The 22,711-nt window shown below is 56.1% G+C and overlaps 1 protein-coding gene across 1 annotated transcript; it reads right to left on the reverse strand.

Annotated features, from left to right (window-relative positions):
• Positions 1-127: 127 nt before the first annotated feature.
• On the reverse strand, positions 128-20,814 carry DCHS1 (dachsous cadherin-related 1). Its single transcript, XM_065882860.1, has 20 exons — positions 19,030-20,814; positions 13,113-13,301; positions 12,791-13,022; positions 12,424-12,660; positions 11,068-12,093; positions 10,653-10,846; positions 10,346-10,442; positions 10,086-10,243; positions 9,051-9,915; positions 8,716-8,955; positions 8,496-8,621; positions 7,494-7,703; positions 5,585-6,463; positions 5,347-5,460; positions 4,964-5,175; positions 4,720-4,874; positions 4,398-4,528; positions 3,999-4,282; positions 3,534-3,672; positions 128-3,202 (listed from the first exon to the last, which is right to left on the reverse strand). The coding sequence occupies exons 1-20, from the start codon at positions 20,812-20,814 to the stop codon at positions 591-593; spliced, it is 9,885 nt and encodes a 3,294-aa protein (XP_065738932.1). The 3' UTR covers positions 128-590.
• Positions 20,815-22,711: the final 1,897 nt, after the last annotated feature.

Here is a 22,711-nt window from a genome sequence, read left to right on the forward strand (position 1 = left end):
CGCTCCCACCCTAGATGCCCCTGTGTCCACCAGCTTCTGTGACTCCTGAGGTGTCCACAGTGTGCCAGGTGGCTTCCCATCATCCCCCCACCCCTACGGCCCCCACAGAACAGAGCCGGACACTGGGTACAAACTGCAGTTTATTAAGGCTCCAGAGTGAGAATTGGCACTTGATTCTGGGCAGGGGCAGGGGTGTCAGTGGAACCCAAAGGAGCTGGGCCCAAACAAGTTAGAGGGACTGCCCCCATTCCCCCTACCCCCCAATAAATAAAGTCTCAGCTCCATCTCAGGGTGCTGGCACAGGGCGAGAAGCCCTCACTGAGGAGGACCCAGGGTGGCTGCCTCCTTCATCATCTTTCTCTCCACACTGGACCCGGCCACAGGTCAGTGCCCAACAGGGCCTCGTGGTGCTGGTGCTCTGACAGGGCCGGGGTGAGACGTGAGACCTGTCCCCACTGGAGGACTCTGGGGTGGGGATCTGGCCTCCCCCGCGGCCAATCATGGTCCGAGGCTGCCCAGGGCAGGCTCAGATGGGGCCTGCATTGGGGACACTGTGCGCATCCCAGGTCGGGGCCCAGCCTGGGCCACAGCTAGATATGCAGCTCCGTGTCATCGGGTGGCTCCAGGCCGGACTCTGCGCTCAGTGCTGAGGCTGAGGGGCCCTGGGCCACCCCAAATGGTGAGACAACAGGTGAGCGAGCAGCCAGAGGAGACAGTGAGGGTGAGAAGCTGGGGGACATGGCAGCTGAGGACAGGGAACCTTCATGGCTGATGGGGGAGCGGTGAGAGGCTGGTGGGAAGATGGCCCGGGTTGTAGCCGTGCTGGCTGGCTTGGGGGGCACAGACTTGGCTCCTGGGTGGGCCACGGCAGTGATGAGGGGTGGTGGGTCAATACGGGGAGCCGGGGGACACGGCCGAGCCTCATCCTTGAGCCGGGCGATCTCTGTGAAGACGCTGGCCAGCGGCTGGAACTGAGGGCACCAGCTCAGCAGGTAGTCCCAGTTATAGCTGCCACGGAGCTCCTCCTCCCCAGCCACAATGGCCGTCAGTGCTCCTGCCACACACGGCTTGCCATCTGCTGGAAAGCCATAGTCCCCAGTGGGTGCAGGGCTTAGGCCACAGCCCCCCAAGAAGGCTGTGGCAGCGGCTGGGGGGCCCTCCTCTCGGTACAGAGTGGCCCCTGCACCCGGCAGCAGCAGCCCTGCCTTGCGGCCCTTATACCAGGTGTCGGGGGCAGGTGGCTCGCAGGATGTGTCACTCAGTCCATCTGCATCCTGCTGGATGCCGGAGTCAGGGCCACGGGCAGCCAGAGAGGAAGCCACACTGGCCACACGGGGGAACTCGTTGATCATGCGGATCTCGTCATCCTCTGCGGCCTCCGCTGAGCCTCGGCCACTTGAGTGTGAAGGGTCCAGGGAGCCACCGCGGGGGTAGGGTCCTCCAGCTCCTGGCCCACCATAGCTGGGGAGAGTCTGGTGATACAGGTGCTCTGAAGGCGGTGGGCTGGGTGGCTCTCGGCCCAGCTTCTGTAGAGAGCCACTGGCCAGGGGTGCTGCCTGTGACATCGGGCCAGGTGCCGCCTCAGCCTTGCGGCTCCGGGCCCGCACCAGCCCTAGGACCAGGGCTGCCAATGCGAGCACCACCACGACTCCCAGGGAGGCCGCCACAGCCCCCACCAATAGCAGGTTGAGGTCAGGTGCCAGGCCCAGCGCAGTGTGGGTGATGTCCACAGTTACGGGCACTGTGGCACTCCGGGAACCAGGCAGAGGCCCCCGTGCTACCACCTCCAGCCTCAGCTCCCGTGGTGCCTCACGTCGGGTCCGGCCCCCACCCCCAGAGGTGCCTGTTCCGCTGCCTGGTGCCCGGCTGTCCACCCGCAGGTACAGGGCACCTGTAGTCTGGTTGATACCAAAATAGGGGGAAGAGGTGGCAAGGGAATAGAGCACCAGGCCATCAGCACCTCCATCCTCGTCTGTGGCCTGCACGTGACCCAGGCTGTGGCCACGCCGGGCACCTTCCGGCACTTGGAAGTGGAAAGCTGGAGCCAAGAATACTGGGTCATATTCATCCTCACCAGTCACCAGCACTGACACAGTGACTGAGGCTGACAAATTCCCAGCATCGGTAGCACCCACCAGCAACTGGAAGCTTCCTGTGTGCTCATAGTCAAAGGCCACTCGTGCCCGCAACTCCCCTGTTGAGCTGTTCAGCGCAAATGCCTCACGGCCCTCAGGCCCTGGCCCAGCCTCCAGCAGGTGGTAGCGGAGCCTTCCGAAAGCCCCAGCATCGCCATCAGTCGCATGCAGAGTAGTCACGAGAGTGCCTGGAGGTTGGTTCTCTGCCAGGCTGGTGCTGAGCAAGCTCAGAGGGAAGGCTGGCCTGTGGTCATTCACATCCTGGACCTCGATGGTCACTGGTGCCAGAGCAAAGTGTGCCCCGGCAGGGTCGGCAGCCCGCACGACAAGCTGATGTCGAGCCTGGGTCTCACAGTCCAAGGGGTGCGCCAGTCGCAAGTCACCCGAGCTCTCATCCAGCTGAAAGAGCCCAAAAGGGTCGCCTGAGCTGAGGGTGAAACGCACAAGGCCATGCGGGCCTGGGTCAGCGTCGGAGGCCTCCACGTGCAGCAGCTCGGCTCCAACAGGTGTGTCCTCGGGTACTGCCACACGGTAGGATGCTCGGGTGAAGACAGGTGGGTTATCATTGACATCCAGCACAGTGACAGTGACCGGCACAGCCGAGCTTCGAGGTGGCTGCCCCCGGTCAGCTGCAGCCACAGTTAGATTGTACTGGGTTAGGCTTTCGAAGTCTAGAGGCTCAAGCAACACCAGGCAGCCCAGGGCCCGGGGGCCTAGTCCATCACCCTCCCCAGTCTCAGCCAGCCGGGGTTCCAGCTGGAAGACTCGGCCCCGGTTGCCACTGACAATGCTGTAGTCCACGGTGGCGTGGGTGCGGCTTCCGTCGGCATCTGTGGCCTCCAGGGTGAGCAGGGTGGAACCAGGGGGCAGATCCTCAGTTACTGCCACACGGTAGTGTGACAATGTGAAGCTCGGGGTGTGGTCGTTCTGGTCCTGCAGCTGCACGTGCACTGTGGTGCGTGCTGCCCGAGCCGGCGTCCCATGATCTCGTGCTTCCAGCACCACGTCCACCACTCCTGGCCCTTCATGGCCCAAGGCCATTGTCCCCACTGTTGTGAACAAGGTCCCTGAGATGAGAAGGGAATGAAGAGAAATATGCCATCAGCAGAGGCTGTGGGTGAGCAGAGTGACCCTTCGAGGACTGGGAAATGGCCTCTGAAGTCAGACTCCAGGGAGTGGCCTGTGTGCTAGGAGATTACAGAGGGGCCTCCAGGACACAGAGAATGGCTTCTAGGCATGCAGTCAGGACAGTGCTTAAAATAGAGACAAAGGGCAGAAAATGTCCTCCCTGGGTCAGAGATCTAGGAGTTAAGAGTTCAGGCAAGAAATTTCAGGAATGAGGTCAAAACATGGCCCAGCACAGTCAAGGATAAGGGGTAGATCCCAGGAAGGACGCACCATTGTTGGGGTCAACACTGAAGCCCTCAGCAGGGGAAGCCAGGTGGTAGGAGACGTGACCATTGGCACCTGAATCCCGGTCAGTGGCAGAGACGGAGAGAATGGCACTGCCTGGGGGGGTGTGCTCAAGCAGCATCACCTGAGGTGTGAGGACAAGGGTTTAAGGCCAAGCGTCCCAGCTGCCCACTCAGCCTGTGTTCTGGAGCTTGGTCTCATGAGCTCTGCTTGGCATCCGTCCCCGCTTGGAGCCCATCCACCCCTTAGAATTTGGATCGTGCACCTTCCCCCATTTGTGGGCACCGGATGAAGAACCTGGACACAGTTCCCAGGACTTATAAGGCTGGTCTTATATCCCCAAAGATCCGTCCCCACGTCAGTTGTGACATCCAGCCCACCTCAGATCCTTCTAGCCTTGTCACTCCCCGCCGTTGTGAACCCTGGGCCCAGAGGTGGGGGCGTCAGTACCTGGTAGAGGGTCTGTGAGAAGGCGGGTGCATTGTCATTGACATCTTCCACGAGCACCGTGAGGTTGGCACGGCCCTCGTGAGGCCCGTCATGTGCCAGGAGCTGCAGGTGGTAGCGGTCATGCTGCTCGAAATCCAAGGGGCCCGTGAGGGAGAGGCGGCCACCATAGCGGCCTACACTGAAGGGATCCTGGGGCCCAGAAGGGCTCAGCACATACCACAGTACCGGTCCTGAGTCCACATCATTCCCTGTTACCTGTGCAATCTCTGAGCCCAATAGTGCGTCTGCAATACATGGGACAAGTGCGTTTGGCGTGGTCCCAGAGGCCCCTGGAGCCCCAGAGTGGGGAAAAGTGCTTCCCTACCGCCCTCTGTACCTCTCACTTTACCCAGTCCTCACCTTCCGACACTCGGAGCTCCCAGGGCTGGGGGATGGTGGGGCGATTGTCATTGGTGTCGATGACCATCACCGTCAGGGTCGCTGAGCCCACCAGGGCTGGGCTTCCTCTGTCTGTGGCCATCAGCACCAGCCTGAACACAGAGCACAATCGGGGTGGGGCCTGGGGATAAGGGAGAACCTTGTGCAGGGATAGGAGGGCTCAGGACAGGCTGGGGGGTGGGGAACTCAAGACGTGGCCTAGGGATTGAAGGGGATTCCATGCGGGGCTCAAAACTGGATGGACCTGGGATGGAGTCTCAGGGTCTACAGACCCAAGCCTCACCGTGTTTCGGCCCAGATCTCACGGTCCAGGATAGCTGTGGTAGTGATAGTGCCTGTGGCTGAGTCTACATGGAACAATCCCCGGGCTGGCTGGGATGCGGCCAGACTGTAGGAGATCTGTCCACTGGGGCCTTGATCCAGGTCATCTGCTTCGACCTGGTGAAAGTAGGAGTCTGCTGGCACTGGGCTGGCCACAGACAAAGTCCGCCCAGCCCTGCCCCCCATCTTCCCGTCACACCCCACACCTGCAGCAGGGGTCCCTCCAAGGGCCTGGACTCAGGCAAGAAGGCCACGTAGTGGGGCCGCAGGAAGCGGGGAGCATTGTCATTGGCATCTTGCAGGGTTAGGGTCAGCACGGAGAAGGCAAAGGCTCCTCCACTCTCCGCCTGCAGCACCAGTCGCAGCCGTGGGTTTGCCTCAAAGTCCAGCCCCTCTGCTGAGCGAACCGTGACGGCTCCTGGAGGGAGGTGGAATGTATCACTGACAGACCTCTTGCTTGCCCTAGAGCCTCCTGTCTGAGGCCCGCTACTCAAGGGCAGCATCTCCCCAACCAGAGACTCCTCGGGCCCAAAGAGGAGCCCCGCCAGGAGCCCGTCCCCTCACAGAGGCCCCTGCTCCCGCCCCTTACCTGTACTAGGCTGGATGGAGAAGGTCCCTTTCTCATTCCCACTGAGAATGCTGTATGTGATGGGTCCACTTGAGCCCCCTGTGTGGATAGCCTTGGGGGAGACAATGGGAGTCCCTGCAGAGGGGATGATATTGGTTGAAATGTGAGCACTAGACTGAGGGAGTCTGGGGACTATTTTTAGTTAGTAACCCCAACCCATCCAGGGGTACAAAGCCGGGAGACATGGTTGGGCACCCACCTGGGGGTGCATTCTCACGGAGCATGGCTTCGCTACTAGCCCGGGGAAAGCGGGGTCCACGCTCAGACTCTCCCTGCAGCCCAACAATGACCACACCAGTGGCAGAGCGAGCTGGACGGCCAAGGTCGGTTGCCACGATGAAGAGGACACGATCCTGGGGACCCAGGGATACAGGGGAGCGGGCCACACGGATTTCACCAGTGTAAGAGTCCACAGTGGTGCCAGGAGGTGGTGTGCCTGCCAGCCGGTATAGGATAGAGGCATTGGCACCAGCGTCACGGTCTTCGGCTCGCAGAGTGGCCAGAGCCAGGGTTGGGGTACTGAGGCTAGGGCCTGGGCGGGGCAGGCGCAGCCTCAGGGGACTGGTGGGGAAGGTGGGCGCGTGGTCATTGACGTCGCGCACCATGATGGTGACAGGCACCGTGGTGCTTAGGGGTCCAGCAGCCGCACCATCCACTGCATTCACGGTAAAGGCATAACTGGGACACTGCTCTCTGTCCAGGGCTGCGGCTGTGCGCAATTCCCCAGAGCTGGGCTCCAGCAGGAAGGCTCCTGCTGCACCTGCACCCAGGTAGTAGGTCACGCGGCCATTGGGCCCAGCATCAGGGTCATGAGCCTGTAGCTGCAGCAGCAGGGTCCCTGCGGGTGCATCCTCAGGCACCTCCACAGAGTAGGCAGGCACAGGGAAGGCGGGGGCATGGTCATTAGCATCCAGCACTGTCACTGTCACGAACAGAGTAGCACTGAGAGCTGGCTGGCCTCCATCCCGGGCTTCTATCTGCAGCTGGAATGCCGGCTCCACCTCCCGGTCTAGTGGCCTCATGGTGCCAAACTCCCCTGAAGCTAGGTCCAGAACAAAGGCTTCTGATGGGTCCCCATCTGCAGAGAAGGGCATGCACACATAAACATACATGTGTCAGCCCATGGGAGCGGGGGTGATTTACAGGCAACCTGGCAAAGAAAGAGAAAGAGAGAGGGAGAGAGAAAAGAGGGAAAGTGGGATAAAGGCAGAGAAGCAAAGAGAAACACAGAAGGTAAAGAAGATACCGCAAAGTAGCTTTTCTAGGAGTGTGGTCTGCAGACCCCAGGGATTCCCCTGAGACCCCTTTGGGGAGTACATAAGATCAAAACTATTTTCATAGTAATACTAAGACATTATATGACTTTTTCATTCTCATCAACTCACAAATGCAGAGTGGGGTCCGGATGCTACGTGACATGTGATGACATCATGACTTGGATGGTTAATGGAATGTGTGTGCTTGTGTAGTCTTGTGTTTCCCAGAATATTCTAGGTAGAAAGTTTAGAGCATAGCTATGTGTTGTTTTCAGAGATTCACTCGTTTTCGCTGGCTTGCGTTCGGTTATACATGCTGCAATCTTTGTAACCTCATTACTGTCCAACAAATTGCTAGTTGAAACCCTAACATTTCTTTGGGCCTGCGCAGAAATACGGCAAGTGGTATATACTTCATTGGCTTGTTTTGCAATGATATTTTAAAATTTTCTCATCTTTAATATCAAATATTGTAAATACTGATATAATTTGTTTACTATATATTTTATATATTAAATTATTATTTCACATTTTATTATATCAATAAATGCTGATATCATATAAGCCAAAGTTCTTTACAGTTCTCAAAAATTAAGAATGTTAAGGGTTCCTGAGACGAAAAAGTTTGAGAACAACTGTTCTACAGGGAGAGACAATCAAGAAAGAAAAAGAAAGAAAAGAAACAAAAAGATAAAAAGAGACGAAGAGGAGATCAAGAACTGGAGGGGCACAGAAATAGATGCTTGGAGACACAGAAACATAAAGAGAAGGAAAAGGAGACCCGGGCACGCTGGGCCTGACACAGGCCAACAAGGAGTACACCTGGGCAAGTGGGTGCGGGAAGGTTCTCACCCAGGATGCGGTACTGCAGCTGCCCGTTGGCTCCCACATCCGGGTCAGAGGCCCGCAGCGTGGTAAGGGTCTGTGGGTCCTGGCCCTCAGGCACCTCCAGGGAGAGATGGGCACTCCCAAAGGTTGGGGCGTGGTCATTCTCATCCTCCACAGCCACTCGCACCGTGACATGGGTCAACAGCGGAGGCGAGCCCCCATCCCGGGCATACACTATCGGGAAGCAAAATCAGTGAGATCCAGCCTGCTCCCATCCCATGGAGGAATCCACACCACATAGTGTTCACCAGGTGCACACAAAAATCAGACTATGTCCCTCTCTCCACACCCCACAAGCACACAGGCACACCTGTCACACAGGTGGTGGTGTGACAGAAAAGGCACTAAGTGAGGCAACAAAAGATCTGAGTTCAAGTCCCAGCTCTGCCATTTCCAAGTTGTGTTAGCCTAAGCAAGTTCCTGAATCGCTTTGGTACTCAATATCCACTTGCTCCTCTGTTAAACGGCTGCAGTGTAATCTGAGGGAACCCTAGAGGGCACAGCTGTGACATTATGCATTCGAGAGTTAGTGTGATCACACTGGTGACAGCCTAGACGTCAGTTCAACTTGCACTCTGCCAAACTCTTGACTCCCCAAAAGGATTAAAAATATATTAGAGGGCTTCCCTGGTGGCGCAGTGGTTGAGAGTCCGCCTGCCGATGCAGGGGACACGGGTTCGTGCCCCGGTCCGGGAAGATCCCACATGCCGCGGAGCGGCTGGGCCCGTGAGCCACGGCCGCTGAGCCTGCCCGTCCGGAGCCTGTGCTCCGCAACGGGAGAGGCCACAACAGTGAGAGGCCCGCGTACCGCAAAAATAAATAAGTGAAATAAAATAAAATAAAATAAATATATATATATATAATAGAAACTGTGCTGTAAGCTTATAAAATGTACTTTGCGGGTCCTGCCCATGTAACACTGCTGTTTACAGCGCCTCAGGCTTTGGGGATCCTGCAAACGCGCACCTGTCAGATTGATCTCCTCCTGCTCCTCCCGATCCAGGGCCCGAAGAGTTGTAAGAACTCCAGTGTCTGGGTCCAGGGAGAAGCTTTCGCCAGAGATGCCTCCATAAGTCACTTGCCCATTGGCCCCTGAGGAGGGGCAGCGTGGGGGAAGATCAGAGGGTGAATATACCCTTTCTTGACCCAGTCCATCCCTCTTTCAACCCATCCCCCCAGGCCTTACCCAGGTCTGGGTCGGTTGCCCGCAGAGTGAGCAGAGATGTGCCAGGCGGGCTGTTCTCACGCAAGAGGACGCTGTACTCCCGCTGTTGGAAAGTGGGTGCCTCGTCGTTGACGTCGGCGACACTGACAGTCAGGAGCTGCGTGGCTGAGCGCGGCGGGGAGCCGTGGTCGGAGGCCACCACAGTCAGCACGAACTCAGCTCGCTGTTCACGGTCCAGGGACCGCACCACGGACAGCGCTCCTAGTTGAGCGGTAGGGCGGGTTGGAAGGAAACCTCAACACTCGCCCCACATCAGCACCCTCCTCGTCCCCACCCCCACCCCCGGCCCAACTCACCGGTACTGGGGTGTAGCCGGAAGTAGCCGTCCCCGCCAGCTGCCAGGCGATAGGACACGCGTGCAGCCTCGCCCAGGTCCGGGTCCCGGGCTACCACGTGCAGCGCTGCGGGCCCCGGCGGCTGATCCTCAGAGAGGCGCACACGTGAGGGCGACGCAAAGACCGGAGCGTTGTCATTCTCATCCGTGACAAAGACGCGCGCGGAAACGCGTGCTGCGCGGCGGCGGCTGGCATTGGCAGGCCGGTCGGTGGCTTCCACGAGCAGCAGCAGAGCGGGAGTGGTCTCCCGGTCCAGGCCTCTCGGGGCGCTGAGCGCCCCGGTGCGTGAGTCCAGGCGAAGCGCGGGCACGGGCGGCTCCTGGCGCAGCAGACGGTAGCGCACGTCGCTGTTGGGGCCCGGGCCGTCGGCGTCCGACGCGCGGAAAGTGTACAGCGCCGCCCCCGGCTCTGGGTTCTCCGGCAGCGCCAGAGCCAGCGGGTCACGCGCGAAGGCCGGCGCATGCTCGTTCTCGTCCTGCACGCGCACCTGCACTCGCAGCAGCCGCGCGCCCGCGCCTCCCGGCCCCTCGGCGCGCACTGTGAGCGCGCGCCACGCCGGGCCCGCCTCGAAGTCCAGGGGCCGCGCCAGGTACAAGCGCCCGGAGGCCGCGTCCAGCGCGAAAGTGCCCTCCGGGTCCGCGCCGCCCACCAGTGTGTAGGTGAGTGCGCCCACTCCCGCCGACTCTGGCGGCGCCACCGAGCCCAACAGAGAGCCGGGCTGGAGGCCCTCGGCAGCTGTCACGGTCAGCACGACAGGCACAGGTGCGGCCGGGTCTGGGTCTGAGGGTTCCGGCGGAGGCGCAGCCGAGCGAGCTGAGGGAAGCACCTGTTGTGGACCCAGGAGGGAGTACGGAATCAGGCGGACCCATGTAAAAGGGAATCTGGGCTGGCCTGCTGAGCAGCAGGAAGGGCGGTCAGAGTGGCCTGACTAGAGGAGAGGGTGCCCACACTGGTGACCAAGGAGACGTGGACAGATTGGAGGAGGGGCAGCCATACCTGCACCAGCAGCTGGAGGCTGGAGCTCCGAGGGGGGCTGCCTTGGTCGTGAGCACTTAGCGTCAGCACATAGTGAGGCCGCTCTGCTCGGGTCAGGGGTGCTGCAGTGAGCAGCTCCCCTGAGTGAGGGTGCAGAGAGAAGAGCTCTGAGCCAGGACCTGGGGACAGGCAGAGGAAGGGCGAGGCCTTGGGTTCCAGAGCTGGGCATGTCATGAGGGCCTGCCAGCACCCACCAACTCCCTTCTCTCCAGCCCCCGTACCAGTTAGCATGTACAGGATTGTTCCATTCTCCCCCTCATCTGGATCCCTGGCCTGCAGAGTTGTCACCAGTGTTCCTGGAGGCACACCATCTGGTACCTGTGGGAACACAACTCATCTACAGTTGTCTCCTTCCTGTTCTTGAGACAACTCGGGATGGAGTTCCCATCACCTATGTTCAGGCAGAGCCCCGTTTTTGCTCTCAAACCTGTTCCAAGACGCAGACTCTCTTACTTACACCTACAGTTCTAAGCGGAGACCCACACACCCTCTTATTTCTTCCGGGCAGAGTACTGCAGCTTCACATACCTGTACGGGGAGGCCCCCACCAGCAGCCCCTGAAGCCTGCAGGAAGGTGGGGCTGTTGTCATTGAGGTCGAGCACTGCAATGTGTATGGTGCCTGTGACACTGCGGGGTGGGCTCCCCCCATCCTGCACCTGCACCAGGAGCTGGTAGCTGCTCTGCCGCTCACGGTCCAGAGTTTGGAGTGTGGTAACCTCTCCTGGGAGTGCAGGACAGACAGAGATCATGTATGGGGTAGCTAGGGATGCAGAGCCTGAGGTCCATGAGAGGCCGGGGTTTGGGGAGTGTGGAAGGGAATGCCCGGGTAAAACTCTAGCTCAGTCCTGGTCCTCATGGCCAGGCTCTGGGGAGCGTGTCTGGGTGCTCACCCAGTCAGAGGATGAGGCTATGGGGTCTCAGATTTTGGGTCCCAGTGCTCACCAGTCTGGGGGTGGATGCGGAAGGCCTTGCTGTCTTCTGACAGCTGTCGCAGGCTGTAGGTCAGACGTCCGTTGGGTCCTGAGTCTCGGTCAGTGGCAAAGACCCGGCCCACACTGGTCCCTGGGGGCTGGTTCTCAGCTACAGCCAGGAAGGTGGGCTCCTCAGACAAGCGGGGACTGTGGTCATTCTGGTTGAGGATGCTGACCCTCACGGTGGCTGTGGCTGTCTGCTGCCCCAACTCAGCTTTGGACCCAGACACTGCCATTACTTTCAGTGTGTATAACTCCTGGGCCTCACGGTCCAGTGCTGCTCGCACCCATAGCCACCCAGTCTGTGGCTCCAGGCCAAAGGGGCTACTTGGCCCATCTGCTGCAAGGCGGTAGGTGACAGGGCCCCCATCTGGTGCCCGAGCCTGCACTTGCAGGACTTGAGTTCCAGGGGTGGTGCCTGAGGGCAGGTCCACACGGTAGGTAGGGCTGTCGAAGTGGGGAGCCAGCCCACGGGTCCCCAAGTCCTGTACCACCACCCGCAGTCGAAAGTGGCTGGTGCGGGGTGGGGAGCCACCATCCCGGGCTTCCAGCTCCAGTTCATGGGCTGGCCCCCCTGGAGGCCCCAGAGGTCCCATAAGCAGTATGTGGCCTGTGGTGGGGTCCACAGTGAAGGCCCCACCACCCCCAGCAAGCAGGGTAAAGGTGACTCGACTGTTAACGCCTGAGTCGGGGTCCAGAGCCCGCAGTGTATAGATGGGAGTCCCTGGGGCAGTGCTTGGCGGCAGCAACACGGTGTCTTCAGGTGCAGGGAAGGCAGGGGAGTTGTCATTCACATCATCCAGAAGCACACGCACCCGAGCTACGGCGAAAGCCGGGGGCACTCCACTGCCTGCCCGAACCTCCAGCTCTAGCACTGGTCCCAGCAGCTCCCGGTCCAGAGCTCGAAGCGTTTGTAGCAGCCCTGTGGCCCCATCTAGGGAGAAGAGTCCTCGGGGATCCCCACCTGATAGGGTGAGGGTCACAGGCCCCAGGCGACCTAGGGAAGAGGAAAGAAGGGTCAGAAAAGAGATGGGGGGCACCTATTGAGTTGGAGCCCAGACTCTGATCCCCAAAAGGGCTAGGCAGTGCCCACACCTGGGCCTTTCGAAGTATTAGGGGGAGGGGCAGGTGTTGGCAGAGAAGCTGGGTGGCACCAGGGTGATATTCATGTACCTGGGGATGAAGCAGAGTGCCTGTACCATGCCCACGGAGGTGGCGGGGATTGGAACCAGAGTGTTTTGTATTGGGGCTATCAGTGGTGTGATACTCGAGGGTTATGTTGGGGTGTCTGGGTATGGCACCAAATGGATATAATGATAAGTGATACCTGATGGATTGTGTGCTTGGACTACACCCACACTGGTGCCTGGTGCCACATCCTCTGGCACAGAAAAGACATACTGTAGTTGCTCAAATACTGGTGGTATGGGAGTTCCAGGCACAATGCTGATGTTGACTCGGGCACTGGGCTCTGCCTGCAGGCCACCTCCATCCTGAGCCCCGATCTCCAGCTGCACCACGGAATTGGCCCGTCTGGCCAAGGGCCAGGCTACCGTCAACAGCCCTGGGAGGAGGGAGAAGAGGAGATGTATAAGGAAACAGAATAGAGCTGGAAAGGTTGGGGGTTGGGGGGGCAGGCAGTATTTCATTTAGGCAGATGGGGAGGCAAGCCCTGGGAATGTGAAGATCCTCACCTGAGTGCTCATCCAAGGCAAACAGTGGGGGGCTATTGCCAGCCAGGATGTGGTAGGAGAGTCGCCCATGGGGTCCCTGGTCAGGGTCATGGGCACGCACCCTCAGCACAGCTGTGCCTGGTGTACTGTGGGCGCTCAGACTGGCAGCATACTCCCGTGGATAAAACTGAGGTGGGTTGTCATTCTCGTCTGACACAAACACCTTCACATACACCATAGACTTGAGGCCTCCCTGGTGAGACATGCAGCCATTAAGTCAGGTGGCCCTTGATTGGCCCTGGTGAATGCCCTACCCCAGTCTGCCCACAGACTGTCCACTCACCCCATCCACAGCTGTCACTGTGAAGTCGAAGCTTGAGGGCCCCTGATCGCGGTCCAGGGTCCGGGTCGTGCACACGTCGCCACTGTGGGCATCGATGCGGAATGGGGGAGACCCCGAGGCCCCAAGTCCGGCACCCAAGGAATAGGAGAGGAGGCCAAATGGGCCACTGTCTGCATCTGTGGCTGTCACCTGGGGAGAGGCTGGGGTGAGTAATGCCCCATCTTTTTGGCCAGAAAAGCCGTAACTAAGTGGCAACTGGAAGGAGCAGGCCCTGGGCCAGTTGGTGCCCAGAGTCTTGGGATGGTGGACACACAGAAGGGACTAGTAGGACACGGGCCAAAATCCAAACCCAGCTCAGACCTCACCACTTGTGTTAGGTTCCTGTGAGACTCTGATCACAACATTTTTGTCAACTGGTCAATATAGAACTTTGTTTTATGTGTGTTTCTGTTTAAAGGCACCTTATTTAATATATATTGTTGGTTCATTAACACTGAATTCATGGCCAATGGCACAACTCATAACTAAATGAAACTTATCTAACACATGTATTTTCTCCATAAGGCACAGCACAGCCTTCTTGTGTTTAGGAAAACAGACAACCCTTCAGCACTACAGTTGGGGACAATTTTATAGAGCAAAATCACCAAACAAAAAGCACAAAAATGCAAAAAACGTGGCATTAAACAGACCACGAAAAGGACCCTTGTTTACCATATAAGAGCTGTAACATGAAGGCAGAGCATTGCCTTGTTCGACCTCAGCCGGGAATGTGCTTGTTGAGAGACTTGAATTTTCCATCCTTCTGCACATGTCTGGGAATGACTGTGAAAGCTCCACGAGTATTGATTCAAGGGTTACAAATAGATTTTAGAGAGTTGGCGAATTCACAAATACAGAATCTGCAAATGATGAGGACCAAGTGTACTTAAAAGGAGAGTGCTAAGGGCTAAGTGCTAAGGGCCACAGGGAGTTAATAACCATGGCCCAGTCTCATCATCACTCCAGTCAGAGAACTGGCTGACCGATAGAGTCATTGAGACTGATGTTATAGGCCTGCCCTTTATTGCGTTTGGTTATAACGTGGGATCTGATTGGTACCCAGATCTGGTAACTGGAGTGATCAGGATCTGCACTATGAACTTATGGGATGTGGCTCATGCACCTTTAGCATCCCTTCATCTCTTAAGCCAACCTCATTGGAAATGAGAAAGGGAGAACTGCAGGTCTATAGGAAAATACTGAGGTCATTGAGTTCCAGGGGCTCCCCAAAACTAAGAAATAGGGGAAGGTTTTCCTGGTGACTTCTCAGGCATCTCCCAGACTGGCTCAGGAAGAGTTTATGACTGGACACCAATGTCAGGAGCCTCTGAACATTTCAGAGCCAGATCAGCAGGAGACACCATTCCAAAAGCTTCTGAGCCTAGGACAGGGCCAGGCACACAGTAGGTACTCTATGTATATTTGTTCATTGAGTAAGCAGACATTCAGATTGCCCTGCCTTACAACAAAAGCTTCTTTCAAACTAAGTTTTATAAATTGGGTGCACATTAGGCCCTCAGTAGTGGGTTAGCTGGTGCAGACTGCTGTAGCTTGTGACAAAGTACTCTTTGTGGCTACACGGGCCTCAGGGTCATGATATGCTGCAAAAGGAAGCTGGAGAGTTCCCCTTTCTTGGCCAGAAAATGTTGCTCAGAGAGAAGCCTAGCCAAGGACTTCTGATCGTTGCCCGGGCCTTTGACAGAAGTGATTTGTGCCATTGTTTACCCTCCTGAGAGACACTAAGACCTTGCCATGCTGAACCCTGGAAACAGCTCCTGCCCCAACTCTTTACTATGGCTGTGGGCCTGGATATCCCAAGAGACAAACTTCCCCCTGGATCAGTCTGGCGGGCTGCAGCACAGCTGCCGCACCATCTCCAGAAGCTGTTAAAGACCTCTGCCCTCTGACCCGCTGCAGGAAGAAAGCAATAAATAGTGGTCAAGAGAAGTTGTCAGGAAGTGACCCCAAAAGGCGCAGGGGCCATTGACTGGAAATGACCAAGGCAGAAGTGAATTTTCTGGCCTGTGCAGCCCCTGCTCAGAGGTCCTAGTGCAAACGCAGTCTCCAGTTTCAGCAGGCTCTCAGCCTTGCTACATAGTCCAACCTTGGTCAGCTCCCACTTCCAGCTCTGCCTGAAAGCTGTAACTAACCTCATCTCTCTCTCCTCTTGTCCCCATCCCACCCCACCCCTAGCTCTCATCACATGCACTAGTGCAAGGAGAAAATAAAGACCCTCATCTGTGAACTCTCTAAAATTCCTAGCAGACCACAAACTTACTTCATCTGCCCCATGCTGACCTCCTTCCCAGGTGTCCCTCCTGCTTTGACACTTTGACACTGTGCTCTCCTGCTTCTCCACCCACTGCTTCCCCACTCCCAGCCTCCCTCCACCTCTCCTTACTCTGTCTGTCATACACCGTTGTTCTCTGGAATCTTTCCTTGGCCTCTTCTCATTCTGCACACGCTCAGGGCCTTCTCTTCCACTGCTGTGGCTTTGACCCTCATCTGTACTTTGACCCAGACCACTCCTCTGTGCTCCAAACTTGTACATCCAGATGCCTGCTCAACATCTCCACTTGGACGTCCCACAGGCACCTTAAATCCAACCTGTCCTAAACTAAACTCGTGATAATCCCAGCCCCTCTCTAATGATTCCTCCATCCATGCAGTTGCTCGAGCCAGAAATGTGTTCTTCCCTTTTCCTCTCTTGGCATATCAATCAAGCAGGGACTAAGTAAATCCTCATTATCCCTCCTACTTGTCTGTTGCTCTCCATCACCATTATCGCTGTCCTGACTTGGGCCTGAGTCGTCCCTCCCCTGGACTACTGTAGCTCCCTTCTCATAGGCGTCTGACCCTCCGATCTGTCCTCCATACCAGGACTTCTCAACCTTGGCATGACTGACATTTTGGATCAGATAACTCTTTGTTGTGGTGCTGTCATGTGCATTATAGGATGTTGACAGCATCTCTACCCACTAGATACCAATAGATCCCACCAGTTGTGACAACCAAAAATGTCTCTAAACGTTGCCAGATGTCCCCTCCAGAGGGCAAAATCACCAGCCGTTGTGAACCACCGCTCTACACTAACTAATAAAAGCACCTTTTGAGAAGACAAATATCATATTATTCCTCTACTCAGATATCTTCAGTGTCCACGAAAGAAAAACGCTCAAACTCCTCGGCTTGGCTTGACTCCTCACTGTCTGGCCTCCTGCAGTCTCATCTCCCACTCTCTCATCTCACACCTTAAATTCCAGAGATACCGAGCCACTTGTAGGCCCTTGAGCGAGTCAGACAAGTCAAGCTCTCCCACTTCTCTCTGCGTGTCACCTCTGCTTCAGCCCTTCCCTTATCTCGTCCCCTCGTCAGCTCCTGCTCATCTTTGAAGTCTCAGCTCAAAGGTCCTTTCTTTTGAGAAAACGTTCGAAGTGCCTATCTGTACCTCATGAATATCCCCATATAGAAGTTTTTATTATTGGAATAAAACTGTTTCTCTGCATATGAATCTCACCTCTAGACTATAAACTCCATGAATTAGGTAGTGGTTACTCAGTCATTACTGTGTTCTGTGTCCCTAATACAATGACAGGCACATGGCAGATACCTGATAAACGAATACTGAATGAATCAAATATTAAGACTTCTTGTAACAGTTATGAACACCCAACGGTCATTTTTACCCCTGCTTCCCTACGATTACTACCAGTAAAAACTCCAGGAAACCACCTGGAGAGATGCCCTCTTGCTTCAGGCACTAGTGAGGAGGGAAGACGTTTGGAAGCCACAGCCCATTGGTCCTGGGCCAAGAGGGAGAGTAAACACATGGGAGAGTGGGTGGGAGCTGGACAGCAGTAGGCAGGCAAGTACCCAGAGTCTGGCCAGACAGGAGGTCAGCCAGGCCTAGGCACTGGCGTGAAAGTCTAGGCCAACAGGCAGCTCCTAGAAAATGCTCAGGGATCTGCTGGACTTCTGAGACATAAAGACTTCAAGCACGAATCTCCTAAGAGACCACCCTGCCTCCAGTCTCCTCTCCTGCATCCATGTTCCATGGGGCAGCCAAAGCAATCTTTGCAGAAGACATATCAGATTTGCCTAGAGCCTCTCAATGGCTCCCTGTGATTTCTAAAATAAAGTCAAAGCTTGTCAGCTGGTCCCTGTCTACTCGCTTGTCTCACCTCCCCATAACTCTTTCTCATCAGCACAGTCGAGGCCAACTTGAACAATGCAGTTCCGTGAACAAATCATGATGTTCTGTAGCTCTTTCTGTGGCCTTGGAGTCCCTGTCCCTACACCCCATGTTATCCACTTGGCAAAGTCTCATTGCTTCTGCAAAGGTCTGCCTCTAGGCTTCCATAGCACCTCATATGCAGCCTGATGCATTACTAGTTACTGGTGTGTCTCCTTGCCTAGACTGGAACTGGCCTGGGAATAAGACTGTTTCCTTTCTTTGTTCTCAGGGCCCAGCAGAGTGCCAGGCTTACAGTGGGTAAGTTAATTTTTGAATGTATCACTTACCATTGATCTAATCTCTCTTTCACCCTTAAAGCAAGTTAGCTTCCAAAAAAAAAAAAAAATACAAAAATGGGACTTCCCTGGTGGTCCCAGTAGTTAAGACTGTGCACTTCCATGCAGGGAGCACGGGTCTGATCCCTGGTCGGGAACTAAGATCCCATATGCTGTGTGGCACGGCCAAAAAACAAACAAACAAACAAAAAAACAATCTGTAGTGAGGAGGGAGGGATGGATAGGTAGAGAACAGAGGATTTTTAGGGCACTGAAACTACTCTCTATAATACTATAGTGTATGTCATTATATATGTCAATTATACATATACTTTATACTTTTGTCCAAACCCATAGAATGTACAACACCAAGAGTGAACCCTAATGTAAACTATGGACTTGGGTGACAGTGATGTGTCTACGTAGGTTCATCTGTTGTAACAAATGTACCACCCTGGCATGGGATGTTGATAATGTGTGAGGCTGTGAGTGGGGGCATGGGGTATATGAGAAATCTGTACCCTCCACTCAATATTGCTATGAATCTAAAACTGCCCCCAAAACATAAAGAAAAAAAAAAAAAACAACCAAATTTGATTATGCCTTTTCTGCCTCAAAGAAGTTCAGTGACCTCTTTTGCCTTCCAAGTAAAGCCCTAACCCTTCATGGCTTGGTGTCCAAGGACTTCTGCAGTTTGGCCTCAGCCTGCCTCTCCAGTTTCATGCTCCACCCATCTCCTCCAAGCCTGACTTGCGGGAAGTGTGTGGCCCCCACAGCCTGTCCAGGGCTCCTGCCTTTTCCTCTGAGGTCTTCCTGCTCTGGACATTGGGATCTCACTGGATACTTCTTGTCTCTCATCCTCGTGCCTGAGCCCAAGTGTCCCATCAAGGCTCAGTTCCAAGGGCAGGGATGGGGGTGTATTCCAGGACACCTCAGCACTAGACTAGGGTTGGAGAGCTCTGTAAATGCTGGCATCTCCCTTGGGGAACAGGAGCCACATGGGTGTGCAGAATCTCCGTCTCTGCCCTGCAGAACAACTTTGAAACTTTAAAGAGTCCTCTCTCATTTCCTGCCACCACAAGACACATTTTCTCTATATCCAATCTTAATTCTCTCAACTGCCAAGATTACCTGGCTCAGCTATTGTACCCTGCTTTCTCATCTTCTCATTAATCCTCACCCTCTGCACAGACTGTGGAGCTCATCGAGTAGGACCGAACCCTCTGGCATATGTCACCATCAACAGATGGCACCTGCAAGGCTTGGTTCCTGCTCTGAGGTCCCCTGTGACCTCCTGATCCACTCCTGCCCACAGAATCATCCTGTGTGTGCGGGGCCGGGGGTGGGGGGGGCGGGGCTTACCCACCTGCAGGAAGCAGGTTCCGGGCTGGGTGCCCTCAGGCAAGGAGGCGTTGTAGAAAGTCCTCTGGAACTGCGGCTCATTATCATTCACATCCTGCAAGGCCACACTCACTGTGGCAGAGGAGATGAGAGGGGGCAAGCCCCCATCCGTGGCCACCACAATTAGCTGCGGCTGTGGTTCCAACTCATAGTCCAGCGAAGCAGCTGTGGTGATGATGCCTGAAGTGGGGTCGATGGAGAACCAGCGGGTGTGGGCACCTGGGGCCAGGCTATAGGTGACCTGACCGTTGGTGCCCTGGTCAGGATCCCGGGCCATCACTCGCACCACGAAGCTGCCAGGCAGCGCAACCTCAGGCAGGGGCTCGGGCCGGTAGAGCTGGCGGTCAAAGGCAGGGGCGTTGTCGTTGACATCAGTGACATGCAGCACAAAGGCAGCCTCGGCTCGCAGTGGGGGTGAGCCTGAGTCTGTGGCAGTAACTCGCAAGTTATAGGCATCCCTTTCCTCTCGATCCAGCTGCCGAGCCACGCACACCAGGTAGATGACGCTGTCCTGGGTGCTGAGCGCAAAGTGGCCCTCTCCACCCTCCAGGGACACATTGACATGGGCAAAGTCACCATCATCTGGGTCTGACACAGAGATTCGAGCAACAAGCTGGCCGGGGGGGGCAGCCTCAGACACTCGGGGGGAGCCATCCGCACTCAGGAAGATGACAGTCATAGAGGGCTGATTGTCATTGGCATCTCGCACGTGCACGGTCACAAAGGCCGAGCCCAGCTCAGGGTGAGCCCCTCCATCCCGTGCCTGTACCACCAGTTCATGGACCCGCCGTTGCTCGAAGTCCAGTGGCCGCTCCAGCCGCAGCAGCCCCGTGTGTGCGTCGATGGAGAAGGGCCCGTCACCCTCGCTCTGCCTCCGGTTGATCTCGTAAGTTACAGCCCCATTGGCACCGGCATCGGCATCGGAGGCATACACCTGCAAGACAGGACTGCCGGGGGCCAGGCTCTCGGACACCACAGCGTGGTAGCGGCTCTGATTGAAAGCTGGGGCATGGTCATTGATGTCCAGCAACGTCACGTCCAGTAGGGCCTGGGCCCTCTGGGGTGGTGAACCACCGTCGTAGGCCTCCAGTTGCAGCGTGTAGTGTGAGCGGTTCTCTCGGTCCAGCTCCCCGGTAACTACGAGCTCAGGCACTGGGGCCCCATCTGGACCGGGACGTGTCTCCAGCCGGAAGGTCTCTCCAGCCCCATCACCAGACAGCGCATAGCCCTGGGTTCCTAGGCGGCCAGCGTCTGCGTCGCGAGCAGGCTCCAGTGGGTAGCGGGTGCCAAGAGCGGTATGCTCGGGTATCTGCAGGACAGCTCGAGCCCGTGGGAAGGCTGGAGCGTGGTCGTTGATGTCAGCCACTCGCACGGTAACTTCCACGGTGGCGCCATCAGGAGTGACTGCAGTGAAGCGGTAGCGATCCCGCCGCTCGCGGTCCAAGATCCGGGCTGTACGGACCACCCCGCTGTGTTCGTCAATGGCCAGGTCTGTGCCCACACCGCTGCCCTCCTGGGCGGAGATAAAGTACATGGGAGGTGCTGCCGTGCCCGCTGGAAGCCCTGCACTGATGTCCCCGATCAGTGTGCCCGCTGGCTGCTCCTCGTCAATCTGCAGGTCCAAGCTCCCAGCTTGGCCCCAGGCGCCCGGCACCCCCGCGCCCAGGAGCAGCAGCAGTGATAGCAGGGGTAGGGGCCTGGGGCTCTGCATGCCTGGGCAAGAAGGTGCAATGCCCCGCTCCTTCTGCATGGCAGGGGCAGTCCAGCTGTGGCTTGGGCTCCAGCTCCAGGCCAGGCTCCGGGCCCAGCTTGATCTCAGGCTTTGGATCAGATCCAACTTGGACCCTGGCTCCAGCTCACGATTCCTGGCCTGGGAGAAGATCGGAAGCAAAAAGGTCATGATGGGGGAGGAATCAACCGTCCAGGCTGGGGTCTAGGCCACACCAGGACTCAAGCATGCTCAGTGCCCCCGCAGGGCCCTTGTGCTGCCTCACACCGTCTGGGCCCCAGGAAGCTCCTCAGGACCCACTCCAGTCTTTACCTGGCAGGTCCCATCCCACTCTGATTCCCGTCCCCCCTCCATCCCCCAGCAGATTGTTTTTTCCTATTGTTCAGACCTAAATGCCTTCAGACTCCCTTCCTTCCATCTGTAGACTTAAACGTGTGGCCAATTCTTTCTCATTTTTCTTCTCATCCAGGATTAATACCTCAATAATCATGTGCTTGGCAACCTCACCCGAATCTCAACGATGTCGTCTCTGCCAGAGCCTTCTACCAACATTTAACTATGCTAAAGTCTCTCTCTCTTTCTCTCTTCTCTCTCTCTCTATATATTATATAATATCTCTCTCTCTCTCTCTCTCTCTCTCTCTCTCTCTTTCTCTCTCTATATATATACCTTTCACCCTACTTCCCTCTCTATTTAACAAGAGATTGAGCACCTATTATGTGGAGGCACTGGAGACACCTCAGGGAATAAAGGAAACAGTCCAGGAATTGGACAAGTAATTAATTAGAAGTGTGATAAGGACTGTGAGGGAGAAGTGCCGGGAGCTGTGAAGGCATAGATATAGGAGGGGCTTACCACAGTCAGGGAGTCAGGGAGTGCTTCTCTGAGGAAGCCACATTCAAGTCAGGATCTACTTAATGTAGGTATTTGCTAGACAATGGTGGGCGGAGAAGGGGGATACAGAAACATTCAGAAGAGGGAACTGAATGGGAGGCTTAGAGTCCACAGTCAAGAAAGGGCTGAGGGTGTCGGGGCAGGTAGGGCACAACGTGTGTGCGGTGCAGAGTGCTGAGGCAGAAGGTACGAAATGGGGCAGGGGCTCGTGGGCCATACTGATGATTCTGACTTTATGCCGGGGACAAATGGAAGCCATGAAAGCATCTTAAGAGTGGGTGCTGCCATATGGCTTACGTCTTGGGAAGATCTCTATTGCTGCCCCTTTGTAAACAAGGATCACATAGATGGGAAGGTTATCTTAGGACAGCCCTTGTAACACACTTGGGGGAGTCCAGGTGAGGGTGAATTGACGGTGAATTGTATGAGTGTTAGCAACGAAAATGGGGAGAAGCAGATAGCTCTGCGGGACGTTTCGCAGGTAGAACAGGCAGGACTTGATGATGGCTTGAGGCAGGGGATGAGGGAGTGGGAAGAGTCACGGATGATGGGCAGATTTCAGGCCTGAACCATCAGCTGGACCAAGGCAGCCTTAACTGGCCAGAGAGAGAGACAGAGAAAGAAATCCAGGGAAGGGCGGTGCCTCTGTGGCTAAAGGAGCCAGGGCTTCAAATGCTGCTGACGTTCAAGAAGGAGGAGGCCTAAAGCCCCATGAAGGCCTTTAAGGACTGAGTGAGAGCAGAATCCGTGGAGACGTTGCCCTCTCTGAAAGGTTTGTTCACTTCCTCCAGTTTCTCACCTCTCACCCCCTCCTCCATCTACACAGAGAGTCTTCCTCTCCTGTGACACTGCTTTCACTAAGCTTCCAGTCATCGCTGTACTCTACATCCGATGGACACATTTTTATCTCCTTGCTGGATCATTCTGGAACACTGAAACACTGATCACTGGCTTCTTGAAGCCTAGCCCTCCTGGCCTCCCATGGTGACCCCCCACCTCTTGCTTCCATTTTACTTCTGTGTCC

This window comes from Phocoena phocoena, chromosome 8, assembly GCF_963924675.1.
Source record: "Phocoena phocoena chromosome 8, mPhoPho1.1, whole genome shotgun sequence".
Lineage (NCBI taxonomy): Eukaryota > Metazoa > Chordata > Mammalia > Artiodactyla > Phocoenidae > Phocoena > Phocoena phocoena.